Here is a 20,882-nt window from a genome sequence, read left to right on the forward strand (position 1 = left end):
CGGGCGGCGCGCGTCCAATCAGCGCGCGGCCGCGCCCGGCGCGTCCAATCAGCGGGCAGGCCCCGTGCGTGCGCGCGTGGGCGGGGCTCGGCGCGCCGCGGCGTCCTGCGCGTCTCTGGCTCGGCCACGTCTGAAGACCCGCAGGTCCTTGAAGGTACAAAAACAAAGAGTTTGGCCCACGGCAAACGTCGTCCTCTTGTTCAGTTTCCATTTCAAAAGTCCAGACGAGCGTCAACGAGACGGCCTCCTCGGCCTGTTTCCTCTACGGGGCGCCCTCCCCCGCCCCGGGGCGCCCGCCCCCGCTCCCCGCGCGGCGGACCCGCGGGGGTCGCACTGCGCAGGCGCGTGCGCAGGCGCGGGGCGGCGCTTCCGGGCGGCGCGGGCGCGAGTCGCGGCGCCGCCAACATGGAGACGCTGTACCGCGTCCCGTTCCTGGTGCTCGAGTGCCCCAACCTGAAGCTGAAGAAGCCGCCCTGGGTGCACATGCCGTCGGCGATGACGGTGTACGCGCTGGTGGTGGTGTCCTACTTCCTCATCACCGGAGGTAACGGGGGCCCCGACTCTGCCCGGCGCTCCGCGGCTCGCCCCCCGGCCGGGTCCTGCGGGACGCGGCCCCTCGGCCCCGCCGCCTCGGCCGTCCTGTCCCCTCCTGGCCGCTGAGCCTGGGGCTCCGAGGCGAGCAGATTTTTCCAGCCCAGATTTGTTCTTCTTGCTGCTGGCCCTAAGCGGCCTCGCAGGGTCCCGAGGCAATCTGGTCTGGCCCATTCAGCTCCCACGGTCCTCGAGAGGGCTGGGACTGGCAGCTGCCCTTGGCAGACCCTGGAGCTTGGAGGAGACTGGACAGGCCTTAGGTTGGTCAGCTCGGACCTGAAGGTCCGGGGTTGCTTCCCCCTCCGATCGGCAATTGATATGATTGGAACTTTCCGAGCCCGCGGTTTTGGTAGCTGTTTGAGGTTGGAGGTAGATTTGCAGAAGGGATTGTCTTTCACAGGGCAGGAGCTGAGAACTTAACTAAGGGAAATAGCAGTACGATGTTGTCCTCATTTTGAATTATTCCCCTTACATCTGTCCTTCAAGTGGAAAGGGGCAAAAGGGGCGTGGCTCTACGGAGTGGTGAGTTGGCAGTCCCTCTGCAGTCTCTTCAGAGCCGCCACCCTCTTAAGGCCCAGTTCCAGGATTGACTGGACTCTGCTGCTGTGTTTTTAGGTATTGGGAAGTGGGGTTCTTTTATTGTAAATAAAAACCAAACCCTACAGACTAAGGACAGCCAGTGTGCTTCTGCTTTTAAGGGCACCATCATAGACATCTTCGATTTCCTACTGTTTTGTGACCTTTGTTGAGAGGAGAGACCGAGACTGAATCAGGGCTTAGTTCTAGACCCTGCCTTTGAATGCATCCTCCTCCCATATCTAGAATATGACAGTCAAGATAAACTCATTTAAATGCATTACACTCTAAGTAGTTTTTCGTGTTGGTAAGATACTATTCTAGCATGACATTAGCATTGATCAGTACAGTAATAGGTACTGTGCTGCATAAGTGAATTTCAAAATGCATGTAGCTTTAAAAAAGAGTGACAGATTCCTCATCTGCTCTCTTCTATTCTCATTCCTGTAACTCTTACATTCCATGTGGTCAGTGTCTTTGCTACCTCATTGTTTTCATTCCAGCCACTTGTTCCATTGTCTGCCCTTGGGCAGTGTAAAGGACACGGTGGAGGCCAATGGGGTATCTTGTACAAAGGATGGATTTTGCCACTGGAAAGGAATCTCTCCCCAAAACTGACTGTACACATATTGATGGCTGAGAAATATTCAGCAAATATATACTGAATCCCTATTAAGTTCTAGGCATTAGGTATCGGGGATAACAGTGAAGGAAACTCCAAGACGTAATATTGTTGCAGTGGAGACATGTTAAATATCACATACATTTTATTCCCATTAAATTACTCTTTCTACTACAAATTGTCACAAATGCATTGAAGGTAATGAACAAAGGGGGATGAGAAAACAATGACAGTAAAGTGACATTTAGATTGGAGTGTGATTCCTGAGGACATGACATTGCAGGCCAGCATCTGAGGGTGGGGGTTTTGCTAGGCAGAGGGAAAGTATGGCCAAAAGGGGATACAGAGAGCATTTAGGTGGCTTTTGTGGGTGACATAGACTAGAACAGGTTGGTGGCACTGCAAATGAGAAGTGTACTGAAAGCTGTTTTGGAAGTAGATTCAGTAGCCCTGGATTTGGTGTGAAGGCATCTTACTTATGTCTGGTTTGAACATCTGAGTAGATGCCAGTGTTGTTTTCTGAGTTTAAAGAAAGGAAGTTTTTTGGTGGGGAATGGTGAACTTGAGGTCACCGTAGATATATAATAGTTGACGTCATGAACTACAATTAATTGGATTGTCAAGTTTGTAAACGGGAACCTCAAACTGAGAAAAGAGGTCTATGTGAAAGTCATTAACAGATGTTTCCTGAACTCCCTTCTGGAGTCAAATATTGCAGAACAGAGACACGGGCCACTAGAAGCTAATGTCTAAGACTGCTGGTGCGAGCATAATTTGATAGGTCTTGGCACATTGAGATAGGTCATTAGCACAAAGAATTGAAAGGCCTGGGAACGGATGAGTTCAGTTCAGGGGGGAATGCAGAGAAAGACAAGGACAGTGGATCCAGCTCTGAGGGATACCTATTTAGTGTCTTTATCAAGAGGAGCTTCAGCCAGAGATGTAACAAGAAAATGCAAGCGTGTTCCAAAAGAGCCATGAGAAACCATTTTCTCTCCCAAGGAAAAGAATTAAGTAAACTGGATCAAGTGCTGCTGGGAAACTTGGAAAGAGGAAGGCTGAAAGGTGTCTGTTAAATTTGGTAACATGGAGGTCATTGGCAACCTTAGCAAGAGTAGTATGAGTGATGGCGGAAACCAGAGGGGCATGAGTTGAATGATGGACAGAAGCTTTACCAAGAATGTTCCCGGAAGGAAGCCTGACTCTCTTTCAAAAAAGCATAGAAATTATGCTAGCTAGGAGGTTCTGGAGTCCAGGCAAGGTTGATGTACGAAGGAGAGGTTGAAAACGGGAGAGATGGCCAAAGGAGCAAAGTGTCTGGGATGGCAAGAGGGGGTGGGATGGTGTAGAAGGGACCCCACACTGCTAGGAGGAGGGACTCTGAAACAGAGGTAAGAGGTGGTGCCACTTTATGTATGGCAGGAGATTTGGGAATTCCTGAATGACTGTTTCATAAGTGAAAGGTGAAGGAGACACAGCCTTACCATGCTTAACAAAAGGTGTGGTGGACCGTAACACCTGAGGGGTATGAATCTGTACCTCTAAACTATACATAGTGTTGTTACCTCAATAAAAAATAATATAATTTGAAAAGAAATAAGGTTTAAAAAAGCCAGCAGTTGGGGCCTTCCTGGTGGCGCACGGGGTTAAGACGCAACGTAGGAAGCTGCACAAGTTCGATCCCCGGCCCGGGAGATGCCCACATGGCGCGGCAGACCTCTCCGTATTTGCCCGCTGCCCCCCTCAGCAGTGTATTTCAGTCAGTCTGCCTGTTCTGTTCCCCACTCTGTCTCTGGTGAATCTTCTCACCACCCTCCCTCCCCACACCTCTGGCCTATGCCCCAGTTCTTGTATGTATAAGTAAAAAAATCTTTTTAAAAATAAATAAATAAATAAAATAAAAAAAACCAGCAGTGAGGATGTTGGAGAACAGTGGATTAGCTAAACAGTAGATGTTGACAGTGGGAGTTTGAGGAAATTAGTCATGTTGATGGCCATTAATATTAATGGTAACAGTGACTTTATGACATAATGGTGGTCATTAGCAATCATAAATCACTAATGGTGTCATTTAAAATGTCTCCTTACTTTACACTTAATCAAGCACATATCTCTTGTTACCCCTCAATTTATAGAAACAACACTAAAATATTGAATTAAATTTTTAAGTGGTTTATATGAAGTTTAGAAAATTAACTGGCCTTTATTGGATTATAATAATGCAATCAAAAGTCTTATTTAAATATAAATGAACCTTTTGAAAGAGATGAAAACTCTCATCCTATTTTAAATAGGCAATTCAGTTTATATGTTGTCTTTCATATAGGAATCATTTATGACGTGATTGTGGAACCTCCAAGTGTTGGCTCTATGACTGACGAACATGGACATCAGAGACCAGTAGCTTTCTTGGCCTACAGGTAAAAGATACCTTTTGGGATGATTTGCTGGTGGGAAAGAAGGCTGCTGGGGCATGCCTGCTATTTAAAAATACAGTGAGATCTCTGTGGTCCATCTGTATTTAGACAGGAGGTTTTTTTAAATGCTAATAAATTCAGAAATGACAGAGAGTAGGGCATTTGGAATAAAATATTCCACAATGATACCTCTTTGAAGGAAAACGTCAGTTTAAAATATATTTATAAACTATTCTGGGCATTAGCAAACTATAGGTACGTATTTGTAAATAGTGTTGAACTAGGCCTGCTCATTTGCTTATATCCTATCTGTGTCTACTTTCAAGCTACTGTGGTAAGGGTGAGCAAACCATGTGACCTATGAGCTGAAGATACATACTATTTGGCTACTTAAGAAGAAAAAAATCCCCCAACAGAAGACTTGATCAAGAAGATGTGGTCTAGCCACACTATGGAATACTACTCAGCCGTAAGGAAAGATAAAATGCTGCCATTTACAGCAAAGTGGGGGAACTTTGAGAGCATTATGTATAGTAAAGCAAGTTGAATGTCAAAGACTGGACATTTGTATAGAGGGTGAACCGACAAAGTGAAATACTTACAGACTTTATATGATATATAGAGGGGGGTATCACTGACAGATCCTGATGGTTAGGGGCACCTTTAACCATGCCCTCATTTGTGCCCTCTGAATTTTGAACCCGGTGCATTATGTTTTCAATTAAAGCAGTTAGTTAACAGAAAATACTTCACATACCTTCTTTAAATACTTCACATACCTTCTTTACAAGGGTGCATCCCTTTAATAGGGAGATTTGCTTTTTGGGGTCCATGAACTCTTGAGAATTTGATGAAAGGTCTGTATCCCTGGAAAAATCAATAAACAGGGTTTATTAATTATTAGCAACCTTCAAGAAACGTTTCTAATCAACTGGAAATTATTTTGAAGTTGACAGGCACAATTTGAGTATGACTTATTAAAGCCAGACTAAAATTTTGGGGAGAAAGGTTCATGTATCAAATAGTTTTTTTTTTTTAATATTTATTTATGCATACAAGAGCTGGGGTGCAGCCCAGAGATGCGGGGGGTGTGAGGATTCACCAGAGACAGAGAGAGTGGGGAGCAGAACAGGCAGATTGACCGAAGTACATTACTGAGGGGAGCAGTGGGCGAGACAGGAGAGGTCTGCTGCGCCATGTGGGTCTCCTCCCTGGCCAGGGATCGAACTTGTGCTGCAGTGGCTGCGGACACCTTCATAGTGTTGCATCTTAACTTGCGCCACCAGGGAGGCCCAACAGTTGAAGTTTTAGAATAAGTTTTCAAATGGATGCTCCATGAAGAGCTCCATGTTTGTTTGGTTCATTGTAATATCCCTGGAACTGAGAGCACTCCTTGATAACACTAAACTCTTCAATGAATATTTTTTGAATGAATGAAAAATGAATATCCAGAAATGTAGTAAAGTCGTTATAAGGATAAGAATAAAGTATGCACACAAAAATGTTTTAGCAGAATTGGGACTCTCAATCTAAGGACAAAGTTTGATGTTTTTCTGGGAATTTTCATTTACTGTTTTGTTCTGGTCTTTCTTTTTCAGAGTCAATGGACAATACATTATGGAAGGACTCGCGTCCAGCTTCCTATTTACAATGGGAGGTTTAGGTTTCATAATCCTGGACCGATCCAATGCACCAAATATTCCAAAACTCAATAGATTCCTTCTTCTCTTCATTGGATTCGTCTGTGTCCTGTTGAGTTTTTTCATGGCGAGGGTATTCATGAGAATGAAGCTACCGTAAGTTATTAAGTGCTTTGTCTAATCAGCAACTCAACTGCTGTTGCAAACTGTAAAATAATTACCTGGATAACAAAAAGTCTTAAATTTGGATTTAATCTAACCCTCATTTAAATAGATGAAAAATTCTGAGAACCAAAGAAATTGGTGACTTGCTCAAGGTTTTCTTTGTTGCTAGTGACAAAGTCGAGATTGTGAGGTCTCCCTGACTTGTCCCCCTGCACGCTTGTGAGAAAATTCAGACATTTTGCATCACTAACCACCCACTGGAGATGCTGTTGATCTAAAATCTTTTTTGGTTAATCTGTAACATAGAGGATTGCAGTGATAATAACAATATTAGGGATTATTTCCCAGCCATTAATTGCTGCAGCTCTTTGAATATTAGTTTGAAGAAAGCCCATTCAACCTTGGATGAAAAAGGAGAGCTCTTGGCTCTCCAAGAAGATGGGGAAGTAATTATACATATAATTAATATATAACATAATGTATGCATATAAAATTTATGTGTGTGCGTATGTAAACGATATATATGTAAAATCATTTTGATTCAGAAAACTTAAAGTATCTTTGAAACAAAAATACATTAGTTTTATGGCAACTTTTATAAATCCATTGGGGGCCATTAATTTGGAGTGTGGACCAGTCTGTGCATACTTCGCTGTGTCCTGATTTTACCTGGGGCGGGGGGTGGGGAGGCGTTGGTAAACTGCAGGAACTCTGAGTAAGCATACCACGCCAAAGAAATTCATTTTTTTTAGTAAATTCATTTTTCAGGGAACATGTTAAATATAGGATTTCAGAAAATCCAAAGATGCTTCTTTCCATAGAAAGGTTTATTATTTTTGTTGCAATGGTGAGAGTCCAAACGAAATGGTGACTTTTAACTTTAAGGTAACATTTCTTTCTTTTTTCCATTCTGTGTTGTTTGCTTGTTTAGCATGTTAGTTTGCAGCTTTATACTTGGATGGGGAAGGGGCAATAAAAATGAGGCCCAATAATGTATAGGGTCAAAATAATGATCATAAGGATTGTCATTTGATTTATTATGAAATTTGGGCACTTTGAAATGTTGCTTCCTTTTCACTCTTTGTGTTTATGAAATGTATTCTACAGAGGCTATCTGATGGGTTAGAGTGCCTTTTGAGAAGGAATCAGTGGAAACTGGATTTGCTCCTGTTAATGAAATTTTAAAGGCTGTACCAATCCTCTGATATGAAATGTGGAAAGGGACGAAAAGCAGCAGATAAGAAGCATCTAGTGAAACCACAGGAAGAACAGGAAGAACATTAAAGCTTGGACTCGACAGTCTTCTTGGCGTCAAAGAGCAAAGCTCTTCACAGTATTTCCCTGATGACCCAGCCTGATGTACCAGCAAGGTTGAGTGGCATTTTCTCTTTAGCTCGTCCTTTCTTCAAGAAAAAAAATACTCCGTTTCTACAACTATGATACTGAATAAAGTGATTATTTTTTACAAACCTCCCTTAACACTTTTTTGGAGATGACATTTCTGATTTTCGGAAACGAAGGTCAAATCAGGAAGTGAGAGCCCCTCGGCCGAGACCCTGGACCTGCTCAGCTTCGTCTCTGGTGCTTTGCCTTTACACCTGTGTGACAGCACGTTACTTTAGACTTGTGTGTGAGACAGCGTTTCCTGAACATGATATATGAAAGGAGCAGAAATAAATGATTTTTCTAATTAGCACCTCCTGTATTTGTTTTTTAATTGCCTGATGGTATTAACCCTTTACTCTTCCTTATTCAGTCCCATCTTGCAAGCTTTGAGCACATCTAAAACCCGCTCCTGACCAGCCTAATCTCCCCTTCAGTTCTTCTGGCTAGTCCTTTTGGTTCCCCCAGCTTCTAAGTTAATTCTTTTCTACGATCTTTAGGTTTGCAGTAACATTTTCTCTAGGGTGAAATTTTCCTTTCTAATTCCAAAACTGATCTAGATGAAGCCCTTCATTAAGTTTGAAAATTCATTTATTCAAAAAGTTCTCAGTACCTATTCTATGCCAGCCAGCCCTGAGGATTGGGGGCGGGGGTGGGTGGGTGTGAATAAGAGATTGGTTTTGTCTTCATAGAGCTTATGTTCTGGTGGAGAATGAGATACAGCAAAGATAAAGCATGTGTATAAGATGCCAGACACTGGGCAGTGCCCAGACAGACATCAAGCAAGGTCAGCTTTTACACCAAAGCTCTAAAAAAGGAAAACTAGACTTGCATGGGCTGGGTTCGCCACCGCAAGGCTTCCCCTAACTCACCCGTGGTTTTCTCATTTGTTCACATTAAAGGGTTTGGTTAACCTAGATGGACAGACGGTAACGCAGGTGTCAGCTCCGAGGTCAGCTTCGGCTGTAACTGGCGCGCGAGCAGCTCCGCGGGCCGCCGGCAGGGGGCGCTGGGGCGGCGCGGCTGAGGCGTCGGGGGCGGGGCAGGGCCTCGGCGGCCGAAGAGGGGCCTCGGAAAGGCGGGGTTCGCCAGGGCCGCTGCCCACAGGCGAGGACAGCAGCAGGGGCGCCGCTGAACTCGGGGGTCCCGCGCGGAGAGTGTCCAGTGGTTTCCTGCAGCCATACATCATGACATGCTCGCCAGAGAAGTTTTTGGGTTTTTTAAAAAGATTTATTTTATTTATACACGAACCGGGGTACAGTCAGAGGCACAGGAGGGTAAGAGGATTCCCCAGAGCCAGAGCGGGGAGCAGAGCAGGCAGAAGGACCGAGGTACACTGCTGAGGGGAGCAGCGGGCGGCAGGAGGGTCTGCGCGCCATGTGGGACCCTCCCAGGCCGGCCGGGATCGAACCGGCGCTGCAGAGGCTGCGGGCAGCTTCCCAGCGCGGAGCTGAACCGCTGCGCCACCAGGGGAGGCCTGGGAGTTTTTGTTTTTGAGCCCAGTTTAGAGAACTAGCCTAGCGCAGTCTTTCTAGGCAGCAAACGAGGCTTGTCTTAAACCCCACTTTAGCCAAGAAATGTCCCCCACGTTTCCCAAAAAGGCTTTGTTGTTAAGCTGATGTTGCAAGCGGCGTGTCCGTGCAGCTCGCCACGGCGTCTTCCAGCCGCACGGCCTGTTTTCCATGGACAGAGCTGTCCGGTCCACCCCGGGCTCCCCGCAGCTCCCCCAGGCCGCAGGGCAGCCCCGGGCCATGGGATCCACCACAGCTGCAAGCACCGGCCTCCCCCCGCCCTCCAATGTTGGGGTCCTGCTGCTGCGCCACGGTGATGGCACCCTGGGTGGGGTGTCGTGACTCCCTCTTGAGAGAGAAGGATATGAATCCAGTCAGAAGCCGCCGAGGTAGAAACCACATTTGTTCAATCCAGGCCCTTCTCACCTTTTCCTGAGAGAGCGGGGCACAGTTTGAAAGCGGAGCTTCGGCGAAAAGCGGGGTACAATCCCCTTTTATATTTCACACTCGTGGCCTGTCTCGGTCACTACTGTCCAGGCTATCTGTAGGTGAACTGCGATTTTATTGTTTGAGAGTCTTTACCATTGTTTATTAATGCATTTGCTGCCACAGATTTGTCTACGAATTGTAGAAGGAATCCCCAAATTCCAGGGCAAAAATTCTAAAATTCTAGGTGAACTGTAATTTTGACACACGATTTGACTTTTCCCATTTCTCCTAGTTGGGAATACACCAGTGCGGTAAGTTTCTTCCTTTGCAGAATAAACGGACTGGACCCCATGATCGCTAACAGCTCCTTTCTCTTTGACCCTCTTTGTTCTTATTTTCGGCCGGTGGATTTTTCTCAGCAGCAGCTGCATCAGTGGCACTTACCCGCAGAGGGGGATCCTGACAGGAACAATGAGCAGCGCTCCTGGGCGCCCCCGCGCACCTTAGCCCGACCCTGCCAGGGCACCAGCTTTAGGTAGCTCTGCCCTTCGGTGGATGGTTTTCAAGGCAGAGGTGTCTGGGGCACAAGTGCCATTTTACCAAAGAGAAACCTCTCCCTGGGAAACCGGATTGGGGAAGAATAAGACAGTTCCCCACCCTAAGGGCCATGATTTGGACCCAGCGTTATGTGATTAGGTGGCCCAGCTCCTGTATCTTATCTCCTGGGGGCTTCAGGACCTCCTAGGAATTGAGAATCTCCTAGAAAATGTGTCTTCTTAGGGTGACTGTGATCACAGACAGGATCTAGAAGCCAGGGGAAGTTCAGTAACATTTTCAATTTGTACTTAATTACTTTCAATTTAATACTTAGAATCCTGTCTCTACAAACAGATACATACAAATACTATACCCCGCCAACTAACTGATGCTCCAAAACAGTAAATAGAAACATGCAGAGGTTACTGAAACTTTGTTTTCTCAATGCTCTCTTGTAGTTTTCTAATATTATTTCCAATATCACGATTTCAATAAATTGTTTTCTAAAGAGCCACATCCAGTGACAGGGTGGTGGGTGTATTACTGTATTTTAACTTCTCTGTGTAAGACATGTCTCAAGATAGGAACTGCACTTTGGCTGGCAATACCACTTCCAACTGTTTCAACAACCCAGTAAAAGTTCATCAAATATTTAAGTAACCTGTCAGAGGTAGGCCAGGACAAGTGGCTGGTTCTTTCATGACTGTGAGCGCACACGTCCCCTCCGAAGGTCACGTTCCCATGGGTGTCAGCACCTCTGCTCTCAGGTGGCCGGAGGTTGAGTGACCCTCGAGGCTATGTCACTGGCTTGCACCACGCCCGTGGTGCCCCCTCCCCGGTGCCACGCCTGGTCAGCACTCTGAGAGCAGATGGACCAGAGAGGGTGAATCCTCACTGCTCCTCTGGGTCTTTGGGGTCCAGCTCATGCCAGCCTGCTTTTCCGTTGCCCTTCCTCCTGTCCCCCTCCCCACAAATGTCACATCATCTGATTGTTACTAAACTAAACCTTTAATAAGGAAATGGCCTGTATATTAAGAGGGCTGGTTGCTTTCCCTGTCATTCAAGTTCATCCTGGATCTCTCCTTTGAGTATGTTAATCAGTGTTTCTGGACAGACAGGGAGTAAACAGGGAGAGGAAAGTGCTGATTCACCAGCCTTAGTACAGCACTCTGTCCCCTAGGACTTTAACCTGCTACAGCCCTAATTTTTGTCCCTAGAGGATTTTCTTTTAATATTCAAAGGTTTGTGTTCCACGAAGTATAGGTAGTAAGGCCAGCCATGTTCATTGAGCACATACTGTGTGCCTGAATTGTTCACATATTGACTCGCTGCATCCTCACTGTGATGCTATGAGGTAGTGCGATTAGGTTTGTTCAATGGATGAGGAGACTGGGCTCAGAAAGGTCAAGTCACTTTTCAAAGGTTGCACAGCCATTAGGTAATCTCTCTACATAGTGTGCCTCCACAGCTTCTGCTCTTAAGCGTGTTGGAGCTCTTCAGGAACATGTCTTTATTTGACCTCAAAGGAAAAGGAATCTTTATATATATATATATATATATATATATATATATAGTGCGTAGGATTAATTTATTTGTGTAGCGAATAAATATTTAAGAAATGGTACTGTCAAATATTCTTCCAGATGCTGATGATATAACAATAAATAACATTTCAGGGCCTCCCCGGTGGCGCAGCGGTTGAGCGCTGGGTTGCGAAGCTGCCCGCAGCCTCTGCAGCACCTGTTCGATCCCCGGCTGCTCCCCGGCCACTGGAGGAGGGTCCCGCATGGCGCGCAGACCTCTCCTGCCGCCCGCTGCTCCCCTCAGCAGTGTACTCCGGTCCTTCTGCCTGCTCTGCTCCCCGCTCTGGCTCTGGTGAATTCTCTCACCCTCCCGAGCTTCTGACTGTACCCAGTGCTTGTATAAATAAATAAATAAATCTTGAAAAAAAAAAAATAACATTTCGACCTCATGGAGAATATATTCTGAGGGGGAGGCAGAGCCAAACAAAGATAGGTGTGTCAGGTCAACAAGTGTCAGGAAGGAAAATGAATTGAGTACAGAAGGAATTAATACCGGTAAACCTAAGTAAACACTACGTGTTATTCTTGCCACCACTCCCACCTAGGTCCGGGGAACCGCCAGACCCATAGCCAGCTGAGGAGGAGCTGACTGCATTTAAAAACTCATCGTACGTGAGATTATGATTCAGGGGAAGGGAAGGACCATTCACAGCAAATTGTGAGCTTATACTCAGCCTGGTGTTTCTGTTTTAAATCCCTCAAGCATTTCTGTAGATTGGGTATTTCCAGCCCAGGTTCCGAGCACAAAACTGAAAAAGATAAAATATTTCTTTGCTCCTTCATGCATGTTCAAAGTTCTAATACTTTCTTCTCCATGATATTTCCCAAGGATGCTTTTCTCATGGAATAGTTCAGAGACCAACAGGCTGGAAACTGTGTGTCTTGACAGCCGTGAGGCTGTTTGTACTGTCCCCTCCTGGCATCATGATCACTGGCAGGCCCTTATGTCCTGGTCTCTGCCTTGTTAACAGACTAATGGCCCCTCTCGAGGCTGACACGAAATACATTCGCTTATGGAAGTGATATAATCAGACTTTTTTCCATGGTGTTTGTAAGCAGAAGGCGACGTAGGTAGAGTCTTAATAAAAGTGACAGAAGAAGGCAGGGGGAGGGCATGGTGGAGCTAATAGAACAAAGAACTCAAGCCTGAGCCAGGGGCTGCAGGCCCGCCAGTCTCCTGGCAGGCACAGACCACACACGGCCCATTATTCGCCCGCGCAGAAGACTTCCAGTCATTTCCTCCCGGTTCTTAGAATGCACTCCTGTTACTGACAGCGGGATGCCACTGACCGGAGCGTTCGCTCTGGCGCTGAGTCCAGGTAGGGAGGATGAAGCTCTGAGCATGCAGTGTGTCATTCTGTCCATCCCCTTTGTTCTGGACTTGGAACCACCTGGAATCTGGTTCAACAAGGAATATACCCTGAGCCTCCGAAAAGGCACACTTCAATGCCAAAATGTGATGGGTTTCAACGCCCTGACAAGACCTGTTTGGAGTTTGCTTCACCATTTGCAGTCACTTCGGCGCCTCTTTAGAAACAAAGTTTGGGGTGACTCCAGGACTTGTGTAGATGTGGGGGTGTCATCAGATCTCCTGGCTACATAGGCCCTTTGCAATCAGCAGGTGAGTGAGTGTAGGGCAGGGAAGAATAGGTCAGCGCAAGGTCACCCATTTCAAGCCTGGAGGGCAGGGAGGCTGGCTTGGAAAATGCCAGAAATATCTGTGAGAATCAAATCCATTCACTTGATAGGTCTCCACATGGGGTCCTGTTGATTGACAGCAGGGTGGCCTGACAGGGTGTGTGTGGGTGGGTGGGCAGGGCAGTCACCTCTTAGGGCACTGACTGCCTATCTGGGCAAAGTTGGCCTGCAAATTCAGGGCTCAGATGGCTGAGTGTCTAAGGCAGGAGACCCAGCAGGTGCTCAAGTGCCCTATCCTGGGTACTTTGTCTGGTAATCACCACAGAGGGAGTTCCTGGGGGGTGGGCTGAATGCTGTGACTAAAGAGTGTGTGATATTTTCTGAAAACCTCAGTTATTTCTTTCTTTCTTTTTAAGAATTTTTAAAAAGTGTATTTATACAATAGCTGGAGTACAGGCCAGAGGTGCGAGAGGGTGAGGATTCACCAGAGACAGAGCGGGGAGCAGAACAGGCAGATGACCAAAATACACTGCTGAGGGGAACAGCAGGCGAGACAGGAGAGGTCTGCCGCGCCATGTGGGTATCTCCCTGCCTGGCCAGGAATCGAACCTGGGCTTCAGAGGCTGCAGACAGCTTCACAGCACTGCACTTAACCTGCTGCACCACCAGGGAGGCCCAAACCTCAGTTATTTCTAATGGAGCATTGTTCACACTCAAGACAAGCAGAAGGCAGCACGTGTGATGTGCTGGGGGGAGCCCAGCCTTGGGGGGTGGAGGTGGAGGAAACCTTCTCCTGGACTGCCAGGCACCTTTTCTTTCTAGTCAGCACCTCCTCTGCCTTCCCAGCTCACTCTCCCTGCAGGCACCATGCCCTCTGCCCAGTGTTCCTGGTTCCTGGTCCACTCCTGGGCACATAATATTGTGTTGGTTACACTCCCTGCCCTTCTAGACTATCTCACAGGCAAGAACTGGGCCATATTTGGTTTTGCATTCATTACACTATACTTGAATCTTGGAGAGCTACCAACTTTTGTTGAATGAATCAGGGCACTGTACTTCAATGTTTATGTCCCGGCTGACATGGAGGCAAAAGAAGGAGCAGAAAAGTCTCCATACAGCCAGATTCTTGATGAGTTATGAAGTCAAGATAGAAGTCACTACTGGGTGGGTTTGGGAATGAAACCATGAAGCAAATCCACTAAGACAGAGACCTGACAACCTAGTAGACTACTGAAAAAGGACAAAATCCCATTTGCCTCTGTTGATTAGCTACCAGCCCTTCTGGTGGAGAGTGGTCCTCTGCGCTTCTGTTCAGTCAGAGGCCCTGGCTACACCCGTGGGTGCTGTCCACTCCTGGTGCTACAGCGCTGAGGTGAGGACCCTGGGTCAGGGGCTTCATCAGCCCAGCCATGGACAACGTGCACACATGCTTTAATGCACAACAGAGAGGGGCTTTGATGCCCATACTTGAATTCTATTTTCTTAACAATTTACCAGTTACCACAAGCTGACTTATCTATGTGTTTCGTTCATTCATTCATTCCGCAAATACTTATAATGAGCACTTACTATTTTCCAGATATTGTTTTAGGTACCAAGTAAGACAATAAACATGAAAGATACATTTTAGATAGAGACGGATGGGTAGAAATGAGAAATATAAAGAAGAAACCAAGTAGAAGAGAAGAATATGTATTTGGGGGATGGCTTACCATTTATGATAGGATGGTCAATGACAGCCTTATGGAGATGGGAACTCCTCAACATAGAAATGGGGGTGATGACGGAGCCAGTTACGGGGAAGAGTATGAGGAGCAAGTACATAGGCCCTGAGGCAGAAGAGGGCCTGTGAGTTCAAGGGGCCAAGGAGCTGGAGTTGAGCGAACAAAGGCAGAAGGCCAGGAGAAAAAAGGTTAGAAGGATAATCTGGGCTCCTGCCACTTTGGCCCTGTTGTGGGATGTCGCAAGGATTTTGTACTTGAGACGGGGTGAGAAGACACTGGAGGGTTTTGAGCAGAAGAGTGACTCAAACTGACACCATTTACAGAAGCAGCCTGGCTGCTGGGGTGAGCACACCATGCTAAAGCAGCTGCAGGGAGAACAGTTAAGAGGCGCCTTGCGATACCACGAGTGAGAGACGACAGTGGCTTAGGTGAGGCCATGAAGACAGGAGCTCCAGGGGCACTGATGGGGGGAGCCACAAGAGAGAGACGATGATGACCCAAGAGAGAAAGCATTTCAAGGGGGAGAGACCCAGGGTATCAGGCAAGACCACCTCCCAGGCAAGTCAGGGGAGGACTGAGAAATGACCAGTAGGTCGAGCAATGTAGAGGTCACTGGTGACCTTGACAAGAGCAGTTTCAAGGAGTGTGTGCGGTGGGGGACCTGGATGTGAGGTGGTTGTGATGGACTGAGGGGAGTGAGGTTGGGTCAGTGGGTGCGGGCAATGCTTTCAAACACTTTTGCTGAAAGGGGTGGAGAGACAGGAGTGTCAGCTAAAGGGACCAGTGGGGTCTAGACTTTTCCGAAGGACAGGCACACAAGCAGGATGCATGTAAGCTGATGAGACGGATTTACTAGAGAGAGAAAAGTGGATGGTGGAAATGGCAGTGTGAGAAGTGTGGGCAGTGCCCTGAAGCAGGACGTGGTGATGGGTGGTGCCTTGACTGTTCTCAGCAGAGCAGGAATCGAGAGGCCACTGAGGGAGCAAGGATGGAGGAGGTGGTGAGATTTCAGGGCAGAAGAGACAAACCAAAACAACCCTTTTCTTGCAAAAGGGCGAACTCTCTACATGTCAGGGAGTTAATTTAATGGAGCAAGCGTCAACGGTGAGCTTCAAGCACAGACAGGTTAACATTTGACAGGATGTTTAAGGGGAATTCAGGTACTGGGCTGCCGGTATAGTGATCCGGTCCTTTCTCAAGGCGAATATTTATTCTTTCAGAAACTTCCACTGGGAAGGATTCTTTTTTTTTAGCATTACACTAATGTGGTACAGTAATGTAAATTTTATGCATATGTATGCCCAAATACATATCAGTACTCATATTTATACATATGTATCTAAATTTACATAAAGGCTTCAGAATTCCATCTCATCAAGATAATCAACCACAGGTTTCACGCAACTCAAAAGACGAAAGAAACTGAATTCCCTGCAATCTGAAAAAATGGAAAGGAGGAAATTTTATCTAGCAGCCTGAGGGGAAGGTCTGCTGTTTTAGAAGCACTGGAAGTCCTCAATAACCCTGAAGAATAATATTCATACGCTCTCGGCACTCAGAGAACTGCTGGGAAATCGCCTCATTAACCTTTACAATCCCCTTGTGGGGTCTGCCGGGACCTGATGAGATTTCCATCCTCGGAGGCGGGCAAATAGAGACAGGGAGGCTTGAGGGCCACGGAGAGGCAGCTCACGGATAAGTAAATCTCGTGTTGAGTCCTGGGAGAGTCATCAGTTTAAGGGCATGAGAATGAATTCAAATCTATTAATCACCGTAAGATGAGCCAGACGCTGTTACCGTGTGTCAGAGATCTCCAGAACAGAAAGTCAGGCTGGAAGAAAAGATGAGAGGGAGGGGAAAGAAATGGATTTTCGCAAGTGCTTTCTACGCAGCACTTTTAATTGTCTTAAAAGCAAGGACTGAGAAGCAAGGACTCATCCCTGAGAGCAAGTCCGAGAAGAAAATAAATGCACACTGAACAGGACTAGGCATTCTGAAGTTGCCAAGGGGAGGGGGAGAAACAGAATGCGGCAGAACAGAAGCATCTTATGGGAAGCATGAGAAGGAAGACGGAAAAGCTCTGGAATTCTGAGATCTGGGAAAGCTATTAATCACATGATCGCGAACCCAGTGTGACAGAAAGAATTAATAATCTGCAAAAACTAGCCTTCCTAGTGGGACTCCTCGGTGGCCTCTCGTTAATAACAAGCAGGAGCTAACATTTGATGAGTGTTTCCCACCCTCCCAGCGCTGCTCTTAGCACACCACAGGGCCCGATTTCATCCCTATCTCACGCACCTCTGTGATAGAAGAAGGACATCGCACGCTTCTAGTGATGAATAAGGCATGAAGGTAAAGTCACCTGCCCAGAGTCAGCTTACCCAGGCTCCTCATCCAGGCGAGGCATTTATGAAATGCCTGCAGTGAGAACAGCAACGGTGCTCAGTAATGAGGGAACTGGCGAGCACCTGGCCTGGCAGGGCCGATGCCAGGTCGAGATGCAGACAAAGCTCACTGAAACAGAGAGCCTCTCTGAGGCTTTCCACCCTCACTCAGATCATTTTTGCTTCCTGGTCTTCTTCTGGGCCTCCCCCACCCCAAGTCCCTGCTGCCTTCATCCTGTCTCTAGCCCCTTAGGTGGTTCCTTCACCTACTGAGACCTTCCCCCAAATGGGCCTTCCCCAAAATGTTAGAGGGGCTGTTTCCAGTACATCTCACCTTGGTGGGTGGCACTAAGGTCAACAGAGGTATGTGGTGGACCTCAGGGAAGTGCTAGTATGACATTAAAGAACGCAGACTACCCAGTGACAAAGGAACCATCCACGGGGCTGGAGACAAGATGAAGGCAAAGGTGACTTGGGGTGGGGAGGCCCAAAGGAAGACCAGGAAGAAAAGATGATCTGCAAGGGCGGAAGGACTCACAGAAGCTCTAGGATTCAGCGAGCGTTGCCTGCGCCTTGCCCTGGCATCAGCCCTGCCGGGCCAGGTACTCACCCATTCCTTTAGCTGATAAAAATCACCTTTTTATCAGAGAAGCCTGTCTTGAGGCTGGGCCAGTTCTTGTCCATGGACTCACCTCCTCTTGTCTCCTCAATTCCCCAGGCCCCCACCCCATTCTTCAGCTCAGGATAGAAATGCTTGGTGTGTTCCATTTACTCCAGAACTTACAGTTATGTAAATTCTCCAGACATATGTAAGAAGGTTTGTTGTTTTTTTTTTTTTTTAAAGATTTATTTATTTATGCATATAAGAACTGCGGTACAGGCCAGAGGTGTGGGGGGTGAGCAGATTCACCAGAGACAGAGGAGTGGGGAGCAGAACAGGCAGATCTACTGAAAGACACTGCTGAAATACACAGTGGGTGAGACAGGAGAGGTCTGCTGCTCTATGTGGGTTGGCTCCTGCTGCAGTAGCTGTGGATAGCTTCATTGTGCTGAGATCTAACCCCTTGCGCCACCAGGGAGGCCTGAACAAGGAAGGCTTTTAATGAGCCAGTTGTATGTAGAACACCTGGATGATACGTGGGGCATGCCAAACCCCACACCAAGGTAGGGAGCTTGTCAAGATGACAGCCACACAAAACCATATCCACAGACGCACAGGTCTTTGCTATCCTTTTCTCCCACCCACATCTATAAAGATAATAATAGGAATGATTTCATGCTGGCTTACCACAGCCCAGTAAATCTACTAAGCACTTCATATATACACACACACACACATTACAGTGCCAGAGTGACCTTGAGGGTGAGAACTCAGGCTCAAGGAGTTCCGGTGTCTAACACAGCAGGGCCGTTAGCGCATCCGCCCCAACTCCAGAGCTTGGCACTTCCTGCTCTCCCGCCCTGTGGAAAGGCCACCTACTTTCTACTGGTGATAAAGATGGAAACACTCAGCCCCAAGCTCCCCACTACCTCCCTGAGGGGACTTTCCCAGCAGATGGTCTTCTGAAAGCAGTGAAAGCTTCACTCATCTGTTACAGTAATTACATTTATTTTCTGGAAACCCTTCTAAGTCCCAGGGGCCACAGGGAGAGATGCATTCCTGTTCTGGATGTCATGTGGAAGCACGATCCCGGCCCCTGGTCACTGAAGCCAGCCCCACTCCCTACCCCGGCCCCAAAGACACACCTCCCAGCAAATACTGTAAAACTTCCCTTCTCAGGCCCCACCCCCCTGGGCACTGAAAATGAGAAGAAAATGGCTAACAAAAGTTCCCCCAGCTTGCAAAATTTCAAACTTCAATCCTTTCTAGAGTGTTTATCTCGGCTTAGCCTCTCCCCTTCTCATCCACCAGACCAGGACCTTTATAAAGGTGGGTTTTGTGCTGGTATCAGATACTTTTGGATTGTTCCCATGTTCCCTCTGATGGGTACTAAGTCTCCCTAGGGTGAGCGCCCTCAGGAAGGGACCTTGTTTTTCACGTCCTGCCATGTGCCCAGGGCCTGGTTCTACGCTTGGTGTACGGTAGCAACTCAGAACTATTTGCTGAACGGTCAGACTCCACTACACTGAAGAAAACTCACAAACTACCCTCACTCCTTGGCCCTGGGGCATTTAGGAATTTTGCAAGTAGAGATTACCAGAGAGTAGATCTGCAAAACAGAATCCACATGCAGGAGCCTGGGGATGTAAATTTCTAATAAAAACACCACATGCATCTTAGCATTAGGAACATTTTGGAAATGTGACCCTGGGGGGTTGATTAAATATGTTTCACCTGGTCCAGCATCTGAACGAGTACTTTTCCCTTGTGCCTTAACACTCGTTTATTGAGCAGCTACTATAGTCAATGCCAAGCATTCGTCTTTGTCCTGCTATGTTGTTTACCTTGATTCCCAAACTGTCTTGAGGTTAATACTTTCACTTATTCATTCATTCAACAAACACATATTTAAAGTCCATCATAGGCCATTTGTACCCAAATAAGTTTGGCTGAAGGAGGAAATACTGAAGTTATGTCTCTGGTGGCTGTTCTGCTGTTTGCACTGGGGTTGACAGGCAATTTACGGTGGTGGGAGAAAACTGGGGAGGAGGGAGAAGCAGGAAGAGATGCGGCTTGGCCCTCTGTCAGTATTTTGATCATGTTCTGCCCTTGGCAGTGAACAGACTCCGAGGGACTGCCCTGTTCCTTCTTGACCACAAATGTGGTTAGACAAAATATTATGTGCCACAGGGGCATGGCAATCATTACTTTCTCAATACAGAGATGTTCAGGGTGGTGGTCTGTAACTAAGAATGATTTTCTCCTGCTTGTGCAAGAAGACTCATTTAATCTCCAGATCTGTTTTCCTCTTGCCAGTCTGCCCATGACTTCTTAGATGGAATCCTTCTTGCTAGACAGTACTATTTTATTAAGTAGAGCTGGCATGCCAACTGGAATGGCAGACGTAATCCTCTGCAATTTTATGTCTCAGTGGAGGCTTTTATTCATGGGTGTCAAAACCAAGTTAAATAGGTATGAGGATAGGAATTTTCCTCTGGGCTGCAGATCTGTCCTTTGGAAGGTGATGTTTCTGTTGCTGGTGTCTAGGCCATCTTGGTGGCTGGGTGGAAGAATACAGCCCCCACCTCACCCTTGGCTTCCCACTGCTGGCTGGCCCCTTCCCTGCCTTCCCACGCCTGGCATTTAACCTTGCTTTTATCAGCTCTTTGACATCCAAGAGGAAGAAAAGCTGACAAACAACATGTGCTGCAGTGTATCCCTTAATTTTTTAAAGTATTGTGTCAGAGAAGCCACAATTATTACTCAATCATTATTACTCAATCATTATTACTCAACTGTTACTATAGTACCAAGTCTGTCCCTCTTCTGCTTCCCTGACCCCCTTCCTTTGGGCATTTCTCCTTGAGCATCTGTTATGTTGGGGATTCTGTGCTATAGCAAACTGTCTAGTTGGAAAACTCCTCCCAAGGTGTCTGTGGCCCTCGTGCATCAGGCTAACCTGGGGGGCTGGGGAGAAAGACCCAAATGGGCCTAAATCTACTGAATTCAATGCCGGTGTGGCAGGACTGAGGATGCTTTCTTAGCAACCACCCCATGATCTTGAAGCTCACTAAAGTCAAA

The 20,882-nt window shown here is 47.0% G+C and overlaps 1 protein-coding gene across 1 annotated transcript; it reads left to right on the forward strand.

Moving 5' to 3' along the window:
- Window positions 1-405: 405 nt before the first annotated feature.
- On the forward strand, window positions 406-6,006 carry OSTC (oligosaccharyltransferase complex non-catalytic subunit; the record flags this gene model as incomplete). Its single annotated transcript, XM_084251783.1, has 3 exons — window positions 406-544; window positions 4,116-4,209; window positions 5,805-6,006. 3 exons carry the CDS (start codon window positions 406-408, stop codon window positions 6,004-6,006), a joined length of 435 nt encoding a protein of 144 aa, XP_084107909.1.
- Between the last annotated feature and the right edge of the window lie 14,876 nt (window positions 6,007-20,882).

This window comes from Talpa europaea (genome assembly GCF_964194135.1).
Source record: "Talpa europaea genome assembly, chromosome: 13".
Classification (NCBI taxonomy): Eukaryota; Metazoa; Chordata; class Mammalia; order Eulipotyphla; family Talpidae; genus Talpa; species Talpa europaea.